Raw genomic sequence first — 17094 nt, forward strand, 5'->3', positions numbered from 1 at the left:
GTCATGTTGCGCCATAGACAGATCATTTTTTCAGCGTTTTGTTTATTCTCGTACTAAAATGGATTCTTATTTGGAACAGCCAAAGGAAGAAGGCCCTGGATTTGTAGGAATAAAGTTTTGTCAAGAATGGTAGGAAATGAGTACATCTACGATAAAACTACCGGTTTTCTTAGAAATTGTAATGGGTCGTTTTTGCTCGCTACTTACTAGTTCATTTTGGTTTTTATTCAGGACTTGATTTTTTTATGTTCTTGTGTATCTATTTGTTTCAATGCAACTTTGTATTTAATTTTCTAAACCAATGAAAAATAGCGCATTCCTTGCGATATTTGTAATAAATTCAGACAAACGTTTAGTAGCCAAAGGGTCTGCATCAACTTTTATGGCGGTTAAATGCTTTTTGTTTGTGTTGGCTGTGTTGGTGTTATTTTGCAAGTGGGGGTGCGCCTACAAAACATGCGCTTGTTGATGTTCGCCTATCAACCGTTTTATTACTTGACCAGCCACATTAGAAATCTTTGAAGCTGTTTTTATTGTTATTGTATTGTTTTATACTTTCAGTAACAACATGCTCTATCCGAAGGAAGATAAACAGAACAAAGTTCTACTTTATTCCGTAAGCTATATTTATGGTAGTCGGCTAGATAGCTTCAGCAATTGTTTTTATATGTTAAGAGTAACTTCTCCATTTTCTGTTTGGAGACCCATGTAGGCTCATAGTATGTAAACGTAAACGTAAACTTTTCAATTGCATGTTTATCATTGGAAATTTTAGAAACTGGGTGCGTGTTTTCTAACAGTAGTTTGCAAAAACTTTGATTTCATATCACCAACTATTTATCTATGATAAACATTAATGGGCAGCTCTAAGGTATTGAGTCTTATACTAATGATTATATGTAGGTTAAATTCGCTTTCAGTTTCAATCTTTTGCCGTATAGGTCTATTTAAGAATTTGTGCTGCTGGTTTATGCCAGTCATCTGCATAATCAGAGTTTTGCTACATTTGTTCTCTTAGTGATTGCAATAGATTAATTTTGCAATTTATTCCTCTTTTTGCTTAACTGCAAAAAATAGGCCTACTTTGTCTGATTGACATTGATAAATGATTACTTTATTAAAAACGTTTTCAAGTTTTGACTGATTTGCCTTAGGAAATTTACTAGATAACTGGATAATACTGTATATATATAGCTTTCATCATTGAGTAATTTCATGCACAAGCATCTACTATCCTGCAAGTTAAAAGAGGAGTTTGGTACAAACAGAGGTGATGAAGTGTTTAACTTGTAAAACTTCTTGTTTGAAAAAATGGCTTGAGATATCCTGAACATGATTAAAAACTGGCGGGCAGAAGAATTAAAAAAATCATATTTTTTCGAGTTTTAGGATTTTTTTATAATCGATTTTTTAACTCATGTCCGTGTTATTGCATAACACATCAAAATGCTTTTAAACCTACTTTTTAGTATTAAGGACAAGCTTTAATTTAACAATTTCTTGTATTTCTTTCATTCAGTCATTTAAAATTATAATGTGCAAAATATATCTAAGCTCCAGTTTTTCAGTACCTGGCTGGTTTTTTATTTTTTAATATTTAGTCCCATAAAACCTCTATTTGAACGTTACATGTATTTGAACGTCACTTTTAGTAGAACGCCACTATAGAAGAGGGTTGAAAAATACAGCGCCACACTTTAATCGAACGTCAACCCTATTTGACAGCCACTTTCACATGTTTTGATCTTTGCGACTTCATGGTAGAAAGTGATCAGTAGGAAAGTGTCCACAAAATGGTACTAACAATTTTAGAATAACTATAACAATGCTTGCAATAATTATAATAATACTAATAGTGTTACATCAGTAATGATTAATTCTTTCGTCGTTGCCGTAGCGGTTTCCATAATTTTAGTGTCGGTGTACCTGAGAAGATCAATCGTCGCAATCATCAGAACTAACTACACTCGGATTTGAAGTTACTAAGGTCTAAATCATATCCATTGTTTTCAGATTTGTCCATAATGTGGTTTACGATCTGACATGAAGACGAGTGTTTTTGTGATCAATTAAAATGTTCTTCAGGAACACCATATGACGTAATAGCAACCATTGTTGATATGTCTGTGTTATATTTAGTAGCAACGATTAAATGTAGTCATTTGAAGGCATAATTTATTTTATAACTATATTTAACGATGTTGCTTTAAAGCTCATAACATTCATTAATATTTTTGCTACAGTTGGCAGTCAAAACTGGCTTTTTATGTGAAATAGGAGAGTTATGAGTGTCGTTCCATCGAAAGTCGTGTTTACATAATGGCAATGATGCTATTAAATAATATGCTTTAAACCTGCAAATTTATAAGATGTAATAATAATAATTTATCAAATGCTACAAATATATATTCAAAAGCAAGTGACATGAACAAACAATATTAATAATACATGCAGAAATATAAATTAACATTTTCTGAGCAAAAGTATTTGCATCGTTTGCTCAACCAGTTGCATTCTGTTTGTTGCTTTTGTTTGGACTCATTTTCTTCTGGCTTCTCAATATCTTCCACAATGTCTTCTTACTTGAACTCTTCTTTTTCTGGCTGAACTAGTCGATATTAGCGTCTTAACAATTTTTTAACAGAGGAAAACTTACGTGTTGCCATTTAGAATACATATACTTTTCACATAAATAAACAGAAACTCATAGTCACATATATCATTCAATATTAGGAGTTTTCTGGTCAAAGTGCGATCAAGGCAGATTTTCTCATTAGGTTTAGAAATGTGTATAGAAAAAAGGATTGAATGATGTTTAAATGGATACTCTATCGTACCGATGTAATATTGCCATATAGTTATTGTATAAGATAAGATATTACGTTTGTATTTCAGTGCAGAAATTGTGACTACAGACAGGAGGCTGAGAACCCATGTATATATGTAAATAAGATCACACACGAAGTTGAGTGAGTTCTCATCACATTGTCTTCTCCTTTGTCTCTGTCACTGATCGATAATCACTAGTAAAAAAAATAGACGATCTCGTCAATCGTTTAAGAGTAGAAAGTTAGAGTGATACCTAAGAGTTCGGATGGCTTATATCTGGTAGCTATCAGTTTAAACTTGATGCAGGTCTTGTAGACTAGAGTTTTTGTCACATCTAAATAACCTTTGGGTGTTTATCAGTTTTTAGTCAAATACTTTACTTTTGTTTCAAATTTTTGGAGTTTTCCCTTCTTTGGTTTTTACTATATTGATGGTGCCGACAACTCTCAGGTTTAGTTAAGACTTCTTGTTTCTAAGATTTGCAAGCGCTTTGCTGACTGTAGCTAAGAGACTGTGAGATTTTATCAGGAGGGTTGGGTGTAGGCTTCTCTTTTGGGTCTCTACCCTTTACTTTTAGCTGTATGGATGTAGTCAGTAGGTCTGGGTTTACCATAGCACAGAGAAGCATATTAGCCTGGGTGTGTTGGTAGCATCATACCCAGTTGTGATGTTAAGTGTAACATTGTACCTTCCAGGGGCTAGCTATAACTTCATACTAGCCAGTGGTGTTATGTGTAATATTATACAAGTCTGGGGCTAGCTATAACTCTAGATTAGCATGTGATGTTATGTGTAGCATTATGTAAATCTGGGGCTAGCTATAACTCCATACTAAATTGTGGTGTTAGGTGTAACATTATATAAACCTGAGGCTAGCTTTAACTTTAAGCTAGCTTACGGGCTAGTTGTGACGTGTTTTCAGCTGTAACATGGTAATCTCTCAGGCTAACTACAGGGATGTACTAGGATAAGTTTCATCAACCTTACTACATATATTCTATCTAACGGCAGACATTTTCTGTATGTTTGCAGTGAGTTGACATGCATAGTAGCAGATGTGATATCAGACCCAACTTTACCAAGAACACTCGATCATCCATGCCCTGTTTGCAAGCACCAGGAGGCAGTGTATTTCCAGTCACAGACACGGCGAGCTGAGGAGGGCATGAGACTCTACTATGTCTGTACCAACCAGGTCTGCACCCATAGATGGACCGAGTAGCGGGTGTGATTTATCTTTTATTCATTGGATGTGATGGGAAGGTCATCTTTTAGCCGACGGACTTCGGTCAAAAATCTTTTTTTCTTTATCATCGTATGCTAGTTAAGTTAGCTGTGCACTTCTTAAACTGCTATTTTATTCAGTGTGTTGTCTTCTCTTGATATCTTGTTTCATTTTTTTTCACATATACTTGCTTCAGCTACAAGTATGTATGCAATAATATGCTTATTATTCCATTATAAGCTTTAAATAAAGTTTATAATATATGCAACTTTGAATACGTCTAAATTTGCTGATTTGAAATTATAAAAACTATTTGATGAAAATTGTTGTGTAAGACCAGTTGCTAGTTGCTGCCTTATAAGTAATACCAAATGTGTTTCGGTGATGTTGTCTCGGTACCGCTAAAAGAAAAGGATGCCCTCTTATGTTTGTGAGTTGTCTTTTCTTTCTGTTTCATGATAAACTCTAGTATATGCATCTAATAAAACCAGTATGCCTTTGACTGCTTGGTTGGCTACCTGCTGATGTTTTTAATGCTGTTACAGTCAGTCATAAGAACTTTAAAGTACTTGGAGAACAATAATAGAATGTTCTACAAGCTTAGCTGCTGCTTTTTTTGACTTTCTCGTTCAATAGGAAGACAAAAACATTTCAGGCTGCATAGAATCTAAAAGATGACAACATTTGCTTTATACACCATTGCTTAAATCATTGCTTTGAGATTTGTGTTCTCACAAACTATAGCTACGCTAGAATTGTACATCCTTGAAGGCTCTCTTTTTGTAAAGGTGTGAGCATTGTTATACATACTGGTATATAAACTAGTATGCTTGGCAGGAGTGTGCACCATGAGAGATCATCATGAGTATGTCCCTGATTACTCCATGAAGGTGCAATGTGACTGAGGGGTGTAGCGGTTAGTGCGGTAGACTATAAATCAAAATACCAGGGTTCAGTTTTTGAGGGATGCATCTTCTTTTAACGCTTGTAGTGTGACTTCAAACAGATGGACATAGCTCTATTATAGGAAAGATTACTTTAGTTTAGCTCACTCTGATGACCTGAAAGGATTTTTTATACTTGTGACACCATCTGAACAAAAATGTAAATGTTTTTCTAGAAAGAGGCTGCCAGTAGCCGGCTGTGAGTGATATTTTCATGCATCTATGCGCCTCAGAATCTTGATATGTTTGGGTGGTGTTATCTCTATTAAAAAGTATTTTTCGCTTCTACAATTATGTTACAGTTGCGTGCCTGGGATTTTAATCACTTCTATGTCTTCCTCTCGCACTGCTTACAACACCTGAATTAGTTTAGAGTCATTCTTTATGAATCACATGTAGATATATTCACTGGTTGTTCTGTTTTCATCTGCCTTGGAGTAGTGGCTAATCATAAAAATATCACTTACAGTAGTATGAAATAGTCGCTATTCATAGAAATAACGTTTAGTGTGGTTTAGTGGCTATTCATAGAAATATCATGTAGTACGGCTTAGTGGCTATTCATAGAAATATCATTTAGTATGGGTTTGTGGCTATTCATAGAAATATCATTTAGTATGAAATAGTGGCTATTCATAGAAATATTATTTAGTATGGGTTAGGGGTTATTCATAGAAATATCATTTAGTATGAAATAGTGGCTAATCATAGAAATATTATTTAGAATGGGTTTGTGGCTATTCATAGAAATATCATTTAGTATGAAATAGTGGCTATTCATAGAAATATTATTTAGTATGGGTTAGGGGCTATTCATAGAAATATTATTTAGTATGGGTTAGTGGCTATTCATAGAAATATCATTTAGTATGAAATAGTGGCTAATCATAAAAATATCACTTAGTATGAAATAGTCGCTATTCATAGAAATATCATGTAGTTTTGGCTTAGTGGTTATTCATAGAAATATCATTTAGTATGGGTTTGTGGCTATTCATAGAAATATCATTTAGTATGAAATAGTGGCTATTCATAGAAATATTATTTAGATTGGGTTTGTGGCTATTCATAGAAATATCATTTAGTATGAAATAGTGGCTATTCATAGAAATATTATTTAGAATGGGTTTGTGGCCATTCATAGAAATATCATTTAGTATGAAATAGTGGCTATTCATAGAAATATTATTTAGTATGGGTTAGTGGCTATTCATAGAAATATTATTTAGTATGGGTTAGTGGCTAATCATAAAAATATTATTTAGTATTGGTTAGTGGCTATTCATAGAAATATTATTTAGTAGGGGTTCGTGGCTAGTCATAGAAATATAATTTATTATGAAATAGTGGCTATTCATAGAAATATCATTTAGTATTAAATAGTGGCTATTCATAAAAATATCATTTAGTATGAAATAGTGGCTATTCATAGAAATATCATTTAGTATGGTTAGTTTCAGGTTGTCATATAGCTGACTACGATGTGTGTACTAGTGGCTGATCCAGTAAATCAAAATTGAAGTCAACTTTCCAAGGATGTTTCTAAAAGCCCTCCTGTTACCGAATGCGTAGTCAGAGGTAGATCAATGCTAAAGTTGAGTATCTCTAGATAGAGGTTCCACACTCTGACCGAGCAGCAATCATAACTGGTTTACTTGGTATGAAATGCCCCTTTGTTGACCTGACTAACGCAACACCGCAAACAATTTGTCATTGAAAGACAACATACAATCGCTTCACAAACACTTGCCGCCTTTTCCATGGTTACCGCTCGCACCAGGCTGTGGTGAAGCATTTCCCTTTGTTGCTCTCGTTTGAACCGCAATTGAGAATGCAACTAACCAGCGCCGCTGAAAATACTCAAGTGTCTTAGAGACATTGTTATGGTAAAGATCTTAAAACTGAACTGTTTGCTGAAAGTTTGGTTGTTATGTTCAGCTCAGGCAAACTAAACTACATGCTACTATGTCCGCAAAAGCTTTTCTCAAAGTTTTGTTTTGTCTTTTATAAATCGCTGACTATAAAAGCTGAAGGCATTTCCGACAGCACAATACATCAAACCCGATTCTTAAATTCCTGTCTAAGTCTCCCACAATCTTCTTCCCGTGCAGGCCATTGCAGGGTGGATTTCCAGCAAGCCATTTTTTGGAATGAACTCCCTAAGTTTATTAAAGGCATAGATAAGGCGACCAGTTTCAAGAGAGAACTCATGTTGTATCTTTTAACATGTGAATAAAACCGATGACGACAAGCCCAACGCCACGACTAGCTATGCTATTGCGTATTATAGGCTTCATCACTCTTCCAGCTTTTTTCTTTTGCTCAACTAATTTTGTTGATGAAAATAAATCATAAATCAGCAACTATCTAAAACATAGCCAAGCTCCTCCATAATATTAAAGTCAGTCTTTTGTAGGAGTAATAATGGTTATTTTTAGTTTGTGTCAAACTAGGGTTGCGAGATTAATGAGTGGGTCAAAGCTCTTTTAAAGAGACATTCATGATATGAGCACAAATAAAAGGATGTTGTTATCTGTTTGTTAAATGCGAATATTATAAATTCGAGATGCTGAGTTTCACACAATCTTTGATCAGAGGTCGGTGAATATGCTTTGTCGTCAATAAATAGAGCTGTTTCACTGCGCAGAGGTTATGATACCCAGTTTTGTTTAGTAATAAATTCCTAGGCATTCATACGCATTGCACACAATTATCAGAGAAATAACAACAAAAGACGGTCGGCGTCATGGTTGGTGTTTTCTCAGCCCTCTAAAGAAAACTGATTTGTATATTACAAAATTTACATCATGCATCATTCCTATGGCTTGACACAAAACGCTTTATACGAGGTTAACTAAAAATCACAAGGCCTCTTTGAAACTCTTCACAAAAGGGGTAGCGTCAGGTGAAGGCTGAGGCGCCGCAGTGCTTTTATATCGTCCCCTCTATCTATTGTCATCTCTCTTACTCGCTTATGAGCTCTGAGGTAACAGGTCAGCCTATGAGCTAGTTGTATTCTAACTCCAAATACTGCGAAACTTACACATCGTTATACAAGGCTTTGGGTACGCGCCAGCATAGGCTACACTCTTTATTATAGCCTGAGAAGTTGACAAGTTTGTGTTTTCAGATATAAATATATAACTGTTAGTTTATTAGCTATTTGACCACAATTTTGAAGGTTTGGTCGAAATACGATTGTTTCCTAGTTTAGGTGTCCGACCACTCACTTCATAGCTACACTCCACAAACAGAAACCACCGAGCACACCAGACCAACAACTAACCCATCCTACATCTAGAGCATCCTTACATCATAAGCATTTCATTTTTAAAACTAGTGGTTTATCATGTCGTTATTTTATTTGTTTTTTCTACATGGCCTGAGTTGCTTTTGTCAGCATTGGTCTGGGAAATAAATTCAAAGATCAAATAAAAATGCAATATGGTCGCATCAACATATTTTAAGGCGTTCTGCTAACACTTTCTTTTAAGGCCATAGTTTAGGGCCTTAATTTACTAGTTTAAATTCATGGAAGAATGTTATAAAGTTACTATTCAAATTGCTGCCAGATTTGCTATCACTAATATTTGTAATGAGACTATTTATTATTTATTTTATTGATACTATTATTGATAGTTCACTTTTGTACGCTCAATAGTTCAGACCTCAGAAGGATGCTTTGCATGTTTTTCATAGTGCCAATTGTGCCAGTAAGTTGAACAATGCATTCCTCCCGTGTCTCTTGTGTATAATACAGATTGGTATCAGGGCAGGTCGGCTCGTCTCTTTGGTGCCTTTTCATTGCTTTTGAATATATTTACTCATTCCCATCATGGCTCACTAACCATTTTAAAAAATAAATTCGAAAACTTAAAAATCAAAAATTGCAAAAGCGTATACTGGCATTCCATCGTGTTATTTCTCTCTCGGCCACAAAAAGTGCCGCTGGCAATAATATTTGTTATTGTCTTTATATTTGTAAAGATTAAGATGCAAGTTTTATAATGGTATCAAATGACATGCCCATAGACTAGGTTCGTGGAATTGTAAGGAGGATGTTTTCGTCCGGTCAACAAAGGAAACACACTCTATTGTGCTTATCTATGCGGAACTAGCAAATGTGGTCAATGGTTTTATAAAAATGGAAATGAATATACATATCCTAGAAATGCTCATACAGGACATACACCTGCCAAAAAATTCTGAAAATAAACTTCCTGAAGTCTATGCTAGAATATTCTCCCCCTGTTTACTGATTAAAAATATATGGAGTAATCACTTTCAAAGGTTTTTTGCTTTTTCCCTTGGCATGTAATGAAAAACATTATTTTTCTGATGATTCCCAATGACGTAACAAGGTTATATCTACATACAAAGCCTTTTTGTTATTACGCGAGCTGCTAATTTGTATGAATTTCTTGTATATGAGGGTTTGACAAAATCTATCTCCATGTTTGTTTCAAATTCATCATTGCTAAATATTTGTTCCACGAGTTAAGAAAAAAGAAATTTTCGTAAAACCTTTCAAAGTTTTAAAAAGGTTTTCTTTTGTAAAACTTGTAAAAAGATCATACGGTGTGAGAAGCTACTTCACTATTCTTGAAGGAGCTGCCAATTGTCACTTCTATATACAAATAACGTTCGCTTTATTTAGCCTTCTGTAGCGTGTAGCCAATAGTATCCTATTGAGTTTATCCACTCACGTGTCAAGTACCCGAACATTGTCCACTCGTCTTTCAACCACAATCAAAGTGAAACCCGTCTTATCAAAGTGAAAACACTTCATCGAGGTGATATCAGCAAGGTATAAAAAGCGATTGTACTAGTTTAAGACAATCAGAAAAGAGAAAGGTCGCAAAATGCCCTTATCCACCAATAGTTGCAGCGATGAAAGTAACATCGGTAGTCCACTGCTGAAGAGCCCCAAGCTTGAAGGTCAGTATAAGATTATTTACATTCTCTCATCACTCTTTACTTTGCCAAATAGCTCTCAATATGTTTCTTTTCCTCTGTTTACCTTATGTCTATCTCTCAATTCTTCTCCTGCTCACACGTCATTGTTTTTATATTGGACTCCAGCTTAGCAATCAAAAACATTTTTAATGTTATTTGTGTCATTTTTACTATTATACCTACCACAGGTGCCCTTTTTAAACAACTCCTATTTGGCCTGTACTTCAACGATTTGTTATAAAACCTTTTCACATCGATATCTTTAGCATCTTGCTAATGGTGATATATTTTTCGCAACACATTCTAATTTATCCATTTAAACATGAATGTTCTGGAAAGCTGTATTAAGCATAAAATACCACTATTTGCTACAATGAGTCTCAGTGGCAACAGCTCTACTAGTCTGCAATGACATATAGCTAGTCATCAGATGCTTATCTCACTTTTCAAAGTGCAAGTTGCAAGTGCAAGTGCAAGTGCAAGTGCAAGTTAGCAAAGTTTCTATTACACGCAACGTCTGAAGTGAGGGCTGTCAAACTCACCCTCATCCGCTTATGCTACAGCTAGCGATATAATCTACACAAGCTTGTAAAAATTTGCTGCTGAATCATCTATGATACAATTTACAAACTTCACAACTTTTCTAAACTTTTATGTTTGCTTTTGTTTCTGATAGATGTCACATCTCTGTTTCATTGATCCAGATCATTGATCATTGTGTATTGAACTATTTCAATACACACCACAGGTTTTCTGGTTGACATTCTTAATCTGGTCTATTTTGGGCTCACATTTTATTGAGAGTTCAATTTTATTATCTTTCCGTTACTGTCCAAACAGAAGTTCGGTTTGTTGAATGATCGTTTTCCTTTCGCTATAATCTCAGCACAGTAATTATATTTTATGTAGATCCTGTCGGTAGAGTACCACAAGACGGAGAGCCAGTATGTTTTTCACCTGAGCAGATAGCCTGCGTCTGCGAGGCCCTCCAACAGTCCGGTGACGTGGAAAGATTGAGTCGCTTCCTCTGGTCTCTGCCACCGAGTGAACTTTTGAGAAGTAATGAATCTGTACTGAAAGCTAGAGCCGTAGTGAGTAACTTCTCTATCCGTCTGAACTATTCAGAAAGACTTCTCGATTCTGCCTTTGTTAGAAGTTATGCTTTTTGAATCATGTATAGTAGAGAGGAAGCAACTGCATTTGTGTTAGTTTTTTGAACAGTTTTTCATTAAAATAGTTGATTTTCATGTAAAATATTACATTTATTAGACTTTGAACAAATCCAGTTGTGGCATGTCTTCAGATGAGTATGAGCTCATTGATTGTCATTTTCCAACAATTTATGTTACTGCCATCGACCACCCAGCCATTACAATCATGTCAAAATGTCATGCGGTGTCATGGAGGGCAGCTGGTGCAGTCATATGACATATGAATTGATGAGCACAGCTTGTAAAGAAATTTTTTATGCTTCGCCACCATCTTGGGATGGATCATGAATTATCTAAGTAGCAAGTAATTTATAAAAATGAGAATAAATTCTTTAATAAAAATAATAAACTAACTACGTACTCAAAAAAGGGATAGTTAACATAGATGTAATATTGAAAAACCACGGTGTTTTTCGATTAGATTAATTGACGGCATGAAACCATGGAAATACAGAAAACTTGTGACATGAGCGTATTTGTTTCTATTTAATAGTCAGGGGCCTGAAGCGGTACCAAATATTAGCCATTTTAGTGAAAGTGACATCATGCGCTAAAAGCTTTCTGGGGGGTTCTTTATAAAACTGCTGATCATCTGTTTGTCCTTCCCATGGCACTATTCTCTCTCGGATGTTTGCTGCTCCTCGGTCGGTAACCAACAGCGGTGTCACTAGGTTGACAGTTACTGAGTGCTTTTGTCAATTCTGCTATTAAGTAAATACCCATTAGTTGAACAATTAAGTCGATACACTAGGCAAGGCGACTGGGCAAATAGTAAAGAAAAAATAGCAGTCATTTGTATTCAAGCGTTAAGACCAATTTCATATGTTTGTAGTTCATTTTTTTCTGCTAAAAATTTTTATTTTCATAATGAATTAAAAAGTTAGCCTTTACGCTCGTGCTTTCATCTCGTCATGTAATCACGCCTAGGAAAGTGTCAACTCATGAAATAGGCTGCTAGGTAAATAGATAACCAAACGAATGACATGGAACTATTAGGAAATAATAATACTTTAAACATTTGTTTAAGTTGGTTTCATATTGCACTCTTTTAAAAATGGGTCTAAAATTGACTGATAAAATCATCTCAAGGAGCCCCCTGTAACGGTTTAATGTAGCTTTTGGTCAGCGCAATCAAAATTTAGTTTGTAGATTCCGGCTGCATTTTTTATTTTGTGATGAAAAGCAATCAACTCGAGCCTGAGAGAGACGGCTTGTTGACAGTAACATGCCTGAAGTATTTATTAAATATTTTGGCAGACCAAAATCATATTTCTTTTCTATACAAATGTCCAGCTGCTGGCAGCTGCCTTGTGTCAGCCCACCTGTGCAGCACTCATAATTGTTTGCACTGCATGAAATTTTCTTCGTTTTATATTCTCTTGCGAGTATCAATATGTATCAATATAGTATCTAAATGTTGCCACTGCCCTCGGCAGCAACTAGCTACACTCCAACAACTTCAGCTTATTCTGATACAAAAATACAAACAGGTCGATTATTTTACTATTTGCTTTGCATTTTCAATAATTATTTGCACAAGGACGAAATGTGAAGAATTTGAGTCAGTGTTGGTACAGCGAAAGGCTTCTGTTTGATCTATGCAGCTGTATTAGTATGAAATGGTTTGTTTTTCCGTCGCTCCACACCTTGGGCTGTTTGAGTTGTGTGTATTTGTGAGCTGACCAAATAATTAACCCTACGGTTGCCGTGATTTGTAATGTTCGGCAGGAAATGAGGATCTGTTTGTTTCGAGTTCAGATTTATTTACCCTTAGATGTAAAAGTTGCAATTTTTGTTCAAACTAGTGCAATTAGACGTATTCTAAGGCATTGTTCGTATTGAGTATAATATCCGGACGTCTCATATGAATGATGAGGTGCATTGCGAGAAGAATTTCCTCTATTGTCTTTCATACACCTACAGCCATGTTTAGCCAAGGCTTGTGTTATAGGAAATAGCCATAATTGTGTTTAGTTCTTTAGAAAACATGCTTCAAGCTAGGTTGTCTTAGCAATAAACCACGCGACGTTTGTTTGTCTTGTTTGTAAGTTTGAAAAGCTAAACAAAATCACCTTTTGAATCCGACAATGAAGAAACATTTTACATTCACTGTGTTGAAAGATTCTGCCTAGGAACAGCCCAAACTTTTCAGTGAACTATAAATGAATCTTTACTTTCAGGTTGCGTTCCATCGATCAGACTTCCGGGACCTTTATACAATACTTGAAGGACACAACTTTGACTCAGTCAACCATCAAGTGCTCCAGCAAATGTGGTACAAGGCTCACTATGTTGAGGCTGCAAAGATCAGAGGGAGACCTCTTGGAGCCGTTGACAAATACAGGTTACAAGAGTTTACTTGCTATATATCATAATTTACTTCTCTTATTAAGCATTCTAGAATATTTTTACTGGCAAACACATAATTATTTATATAACTCAAATTTTTTTACTGAATACATATTAATATAATATTGTATATATTATATTATTATATATAATTATATATAATATCATATTATATATAATAATATATAATATATAATTATATATATTAATATAATATAATATATAATACATATTAATTGTTTTTACAATATTTGCAAAAATACAAAACATTTGCTAAAATTAAAAATTCAACTTCTTAGTTATACGTTAATAAATTTTAGAATACGACGAAAATATCCTCTTCCTAAATCTATCTGGGATGGAGAAGAGACTGTTTACTGTTTCAAGGAGAAGTCTAGACAAGCCCTCAAAGAGTGTTATAAAATAAACAGGTCGGTCCACTTTCCTTAAACCATTTTATTTTTATTTCTGTTTTGATATTATTATATTATTGCGGATAAGCAGATAAGTTTAAATAGAATATCAGGTTTATTTTAAAACCTATTTTAAAAACCCTTATACAACGTTAAATTTAGATTTTTAGATTTTTAATTTTATAGACTGCCATTTGTTAAAGACCTCTTCAATCCTTTGAGCGTGTATTCAAAAGCTATCTAAAAATTTATGCTCATCATCGATTCATCCAAATATTTTGGTATTAACCATAGAGTTGGCTGACATCTTTATTAATAAAACTGCTATGCAGATACAGTTATAACCAGCTTTTACAAGAAGGATTTGGTTTTCACAGAGCCCCTATTTTATCTATTCTGCTGGGCTGACCATTACACTGATGTTGCGTAGGTTACCCTCATCTGATTGTAATGAGCAAGTTTTCTGAACTAGTGGCGCAGTGGTCATCCGAACAGATGGTTTTTCTACTTGTATGCCAGTACAAACCTACAGGTTGACAGGTGTCACAGCTAGACTTGACATAAATAACAGATGTTATGGATGAGTTAAAACTATTACAATCATTTCAGATACCCTACACCAGAGGAAAAGAAGAGTTTAGCTAAGAAAACAGGACTGACCCTAACACAAGTTAGCAATTGGTTTAAAAACAGGCGTCAGAGAGATAGGGCACCTCCAATGCCCTGCCCGACGTAAGTAGCTCACTATACATAGATTCTCTCTCCATACTCATTTTTTGCTTTAAAAAAAGCCTAATAATTGAGAGACGCAAGGGTATATGTGTTGTTTTAAATCTCGATGCATTGCTAGAATCAAGCGGAAATAAGAACACTTACACATCCACTTCTATAGTGAGATATTTATGTTTTAAATAGATATTAACCTTATTATCAGAGGTCAATACAAATTATACCATAAGACAGTAACAAAAGTTAAAGATGTAAAGTAAATTATGGGTATTAAAATAAAAAGCTTCTTTTGCATAACTCTGTTCTGTAATGTGCTTTGGCAAGGTGTTGGTGTCTGGTATAAGGTGCAGTCGGAGTTTTTATCTTTTTGACAGAAATTGTGGGTCATCGAAACATTTTTAGAGGTACATATCACGGAGATGACCTAGTATCCATAGTTATGAGTGTCTTATGTCTGCCACAGAAATGTCGCCTCGGACAATTGATTGTCTGGGTAATATCTCTCTCATCTAAACGCTATTCAAACGGCAGTCATTTATTTGTAACTATCTTCTATTAACATTCCAGCAATATTACCCTGTTGTGTTCTGTATAACTAATAGCTCGAAAGGAAGAGGCGCTATTGTGTCATTGAACACCAATCTCAGCTCTTCCACTGTAGATTTGCTTTCAGCTCTCCGATTGCCACCCTGTAAAACGATCAGGCAGTTTACGCTGATAGCAAATTAGCGCAGCGTAACAAATGCTTGATCGCATTTCAAAAACAGAGACTGCGCATGTATATACTGGTGCCTAACGTATTAATATCATACAATGAAGTACAGAAAAGCTTTTGACATGAATAACAAAGCAATCGCCTTTTATCATCGCTTCGACCAGCCAGGCCCGGTGTATTGAGTCTTCTCAATGTGAACTGCTGTGTTTTATTTAGCAAAACAAAAAGTTTTAGAGTAGTCATGCATCAGCCTTCACCACATTTTATTATCCTATAAAACCATAAAATGAATATTGAAGGCTCAGCTCACAATGAATCGGTTTGTCGCATTGTTTGAATTCTTACACCACTTTTTAAAATAATTAAGGATGACTCGAAGCTGTTAATAATTAACAAAATTGATGCGCGGATTCGTGACTTATTTTGTGTTTGTTGTGGCGAAAGAATCTTTCTCTATCACTGACTCATTGATTCATGCCCCAGAACTAATACAATAGAGCCATGCATGTAAACATCACAAGATGCTAACAAGATGACCTCAACATCCGTGAAGACATTAAAGGTTCAATGGTCATTAAAGTTATTTGCTTAGCCAAAACTGCATAACAAGATTCTCTATCTAATTCTATAGTTGAAAATCAGCACTTATACAAATAGAACTTTTAAAATTTATAACTTTGTTTTCATTTTGCAGAGATATGAGGTTAGGTGATGGAAATCAGTACCGTATGGCTGGACACATGGGATATCCTATGCTAGACCGAGATCATGATTTTTCTCGCAAAATGATGGACATTAGCTACAGGCCTCCTATGCAATATCCTCAGCAGGGATTTGTAACCCATTCAGGTTATCCTTCACATCTACAGTGTTAAAGCCTACTTTTACAACTGTATTCGAATTTCAACCCAAATGTTTCTTAACAAAACAAATTTTTATATTTCTTAGGGTTTTAAAAATATAAAATAATCTATTTTTCAACAGTGAACTAGTTATTCCAGTCAAATACGCTGAATTTACCCTGATGATATTATATTGTACTATATGTTTTATACATTCCTGAAGCAAGGCTCAAGGGAACTTTGGACTCAATGTATCATATTTTTATGTATTAATTTTCTGCCATATTTTGTATATTGTGTTAGCTGACATCGGGAGAATTCCCATGACAGGTGAAGATAACTACTAGTTCTTTTTTATTGTACAAACTTAGTCATTTCTTGTAGTCAATATGTAAGAGTGATATTTATTTTGTTATGAAATGTGAGAATGAGTGCGGTGTCTTTTCTAAACCAACCAGTCACCTCTTAGAGCAGCTTCAGAATATGCTGAAGCCTAGAATGTTTTTGTGTTTATGTAAGTCATGGAGCAGTGTTATGTTAGCAGCTTGTCAGGTCACTACTGTTTCCCTGATGATGGAAAAAAGGTTTTTTTGTCAAAGTATTGTTTCTGTTGAGGTTATATCATGTTTCATCATTCACAAACTGCCAATGAATAAGAGGTGTCTGTAGGCAGACCTTGGCCTCTGGTTCTAGAGTGAAAACACAGCGTGTGATTGTGATGTTATGTATTGTATTTAGCCTAGCCATAGTTTCTACTTCTCTTGAATTGCCCTCGACAATCAGTCTGTCATTTTTCTATGTAATTATTCAATATGCTGGTTTTATCGTCATAATCGATCTAAAGATATTCATACATATTGATCAATAAATTACTGTTTATT

At 34.9% G+C, this 17094-nt stretch overlaps 2 protein-coding genes across 2 annotated transcripts; both read left to right on the top strand.

Moving 5' to 3' along the window:
- LOC137401144 (DNA-directed RNA polymerase II subunit RPB9-like) lies at positions 1 to 4556 on the top strand. Its single transcript, XM_068087518.1, has 4 exons — positions 1 to 129; positions 562 to 616; positions 2896 to 2969; positions 3862 to 4556. Exons 1-4 carry the CDS (start codon positions 59 to 61, stop codon positions 4049 to 4051), a joined length of 390 nt encoding a protein of 129 aa, XP_067943619.1. The 5' UTR covers positions 1 to 58; the 3' UTR covers positions 4052 to 4556.
- Positions 4557 to 9851: 5295 nt separating this feature from the next.
- On the top strand, positions 9852 to 17094 carry LOC137401142 (homeobox protein SIX6-like). The gene is made up of 6 exons (XM_068087516.1): positions 9852 to 9936; positions 10864 to 11045; positions 13346 to 13509; positions 13835 to 13945; positions 14537 to 14659; positions 16066 to 17094. The coding sequence occupies exons 1-6, from the start codon at positions 9861 to 9863 to the stop codon at positions 16244 to 16246; spliced, it is 837 nt and encodes a 278-aa protein (XP_067943617.1). The 5' UTR covers positions 9852 to 9860; the 3' UTR covers positions 16247 to 17094.

This window comes from Watersipora subatra, chromosome 7 (assembly GCF_963576615.1).
Source record: "Watersipora subatra chromosome 7, tzWatSuba1.1, whole genome shotgun sequence".
NCBI lineage: Eukaryota > Metazoa > Bryozoa > Gymnolaemata > Cheilostomatida > Watersiporidae > Watersipora > Watersipora subatra.

Excerpts from the sequence above, each read along its gene's own strand:
- LOC137401144 (XM_068087518.1), top strand. The coding sequence starts at position 59 with ATGGATTCTTATTTGGAACAGCCAAAGGAAGAAGGCCCTGGATTTGTA. Across the intron at positions 130-561 it reads ATAAAGTTTTGTCAAGAATG|TAACAACATGCTCTATCCGA; the intron begins GTAGGAAATGAG and ends TTATACTTTCAG. Across the intron at positions 617-2,895 it reads ACAAAGTTCTACTTTATTCC|TGCAGAAATTGTGACTACAG; the intron begins GTAAGCTATATT and ends TTTGTATTTCAG.
- LOC137401142 (XM_068087516.1), top strand. The coding sequence starts at position 9,861 with ATGCCCTTATCCACCAATAGTTGCAGCGATGAAAGTAACATCGGTAGT. Across the intron at positions 13,510-13,834 it reads GGAGCCGTTGACAAATACAG|AATACGACGAAAATATCCTC; the intron begins GTTACAAGAGTT and ends AATAAATTTTAG. Across the intron at positions 13,946-14,536 it reads GAGTGTTATAAAATAAACAG|ATACCCTACACCAGAGGAAA; the intron begins GTCGGTCCACTT and ends CAATCATTTCAG.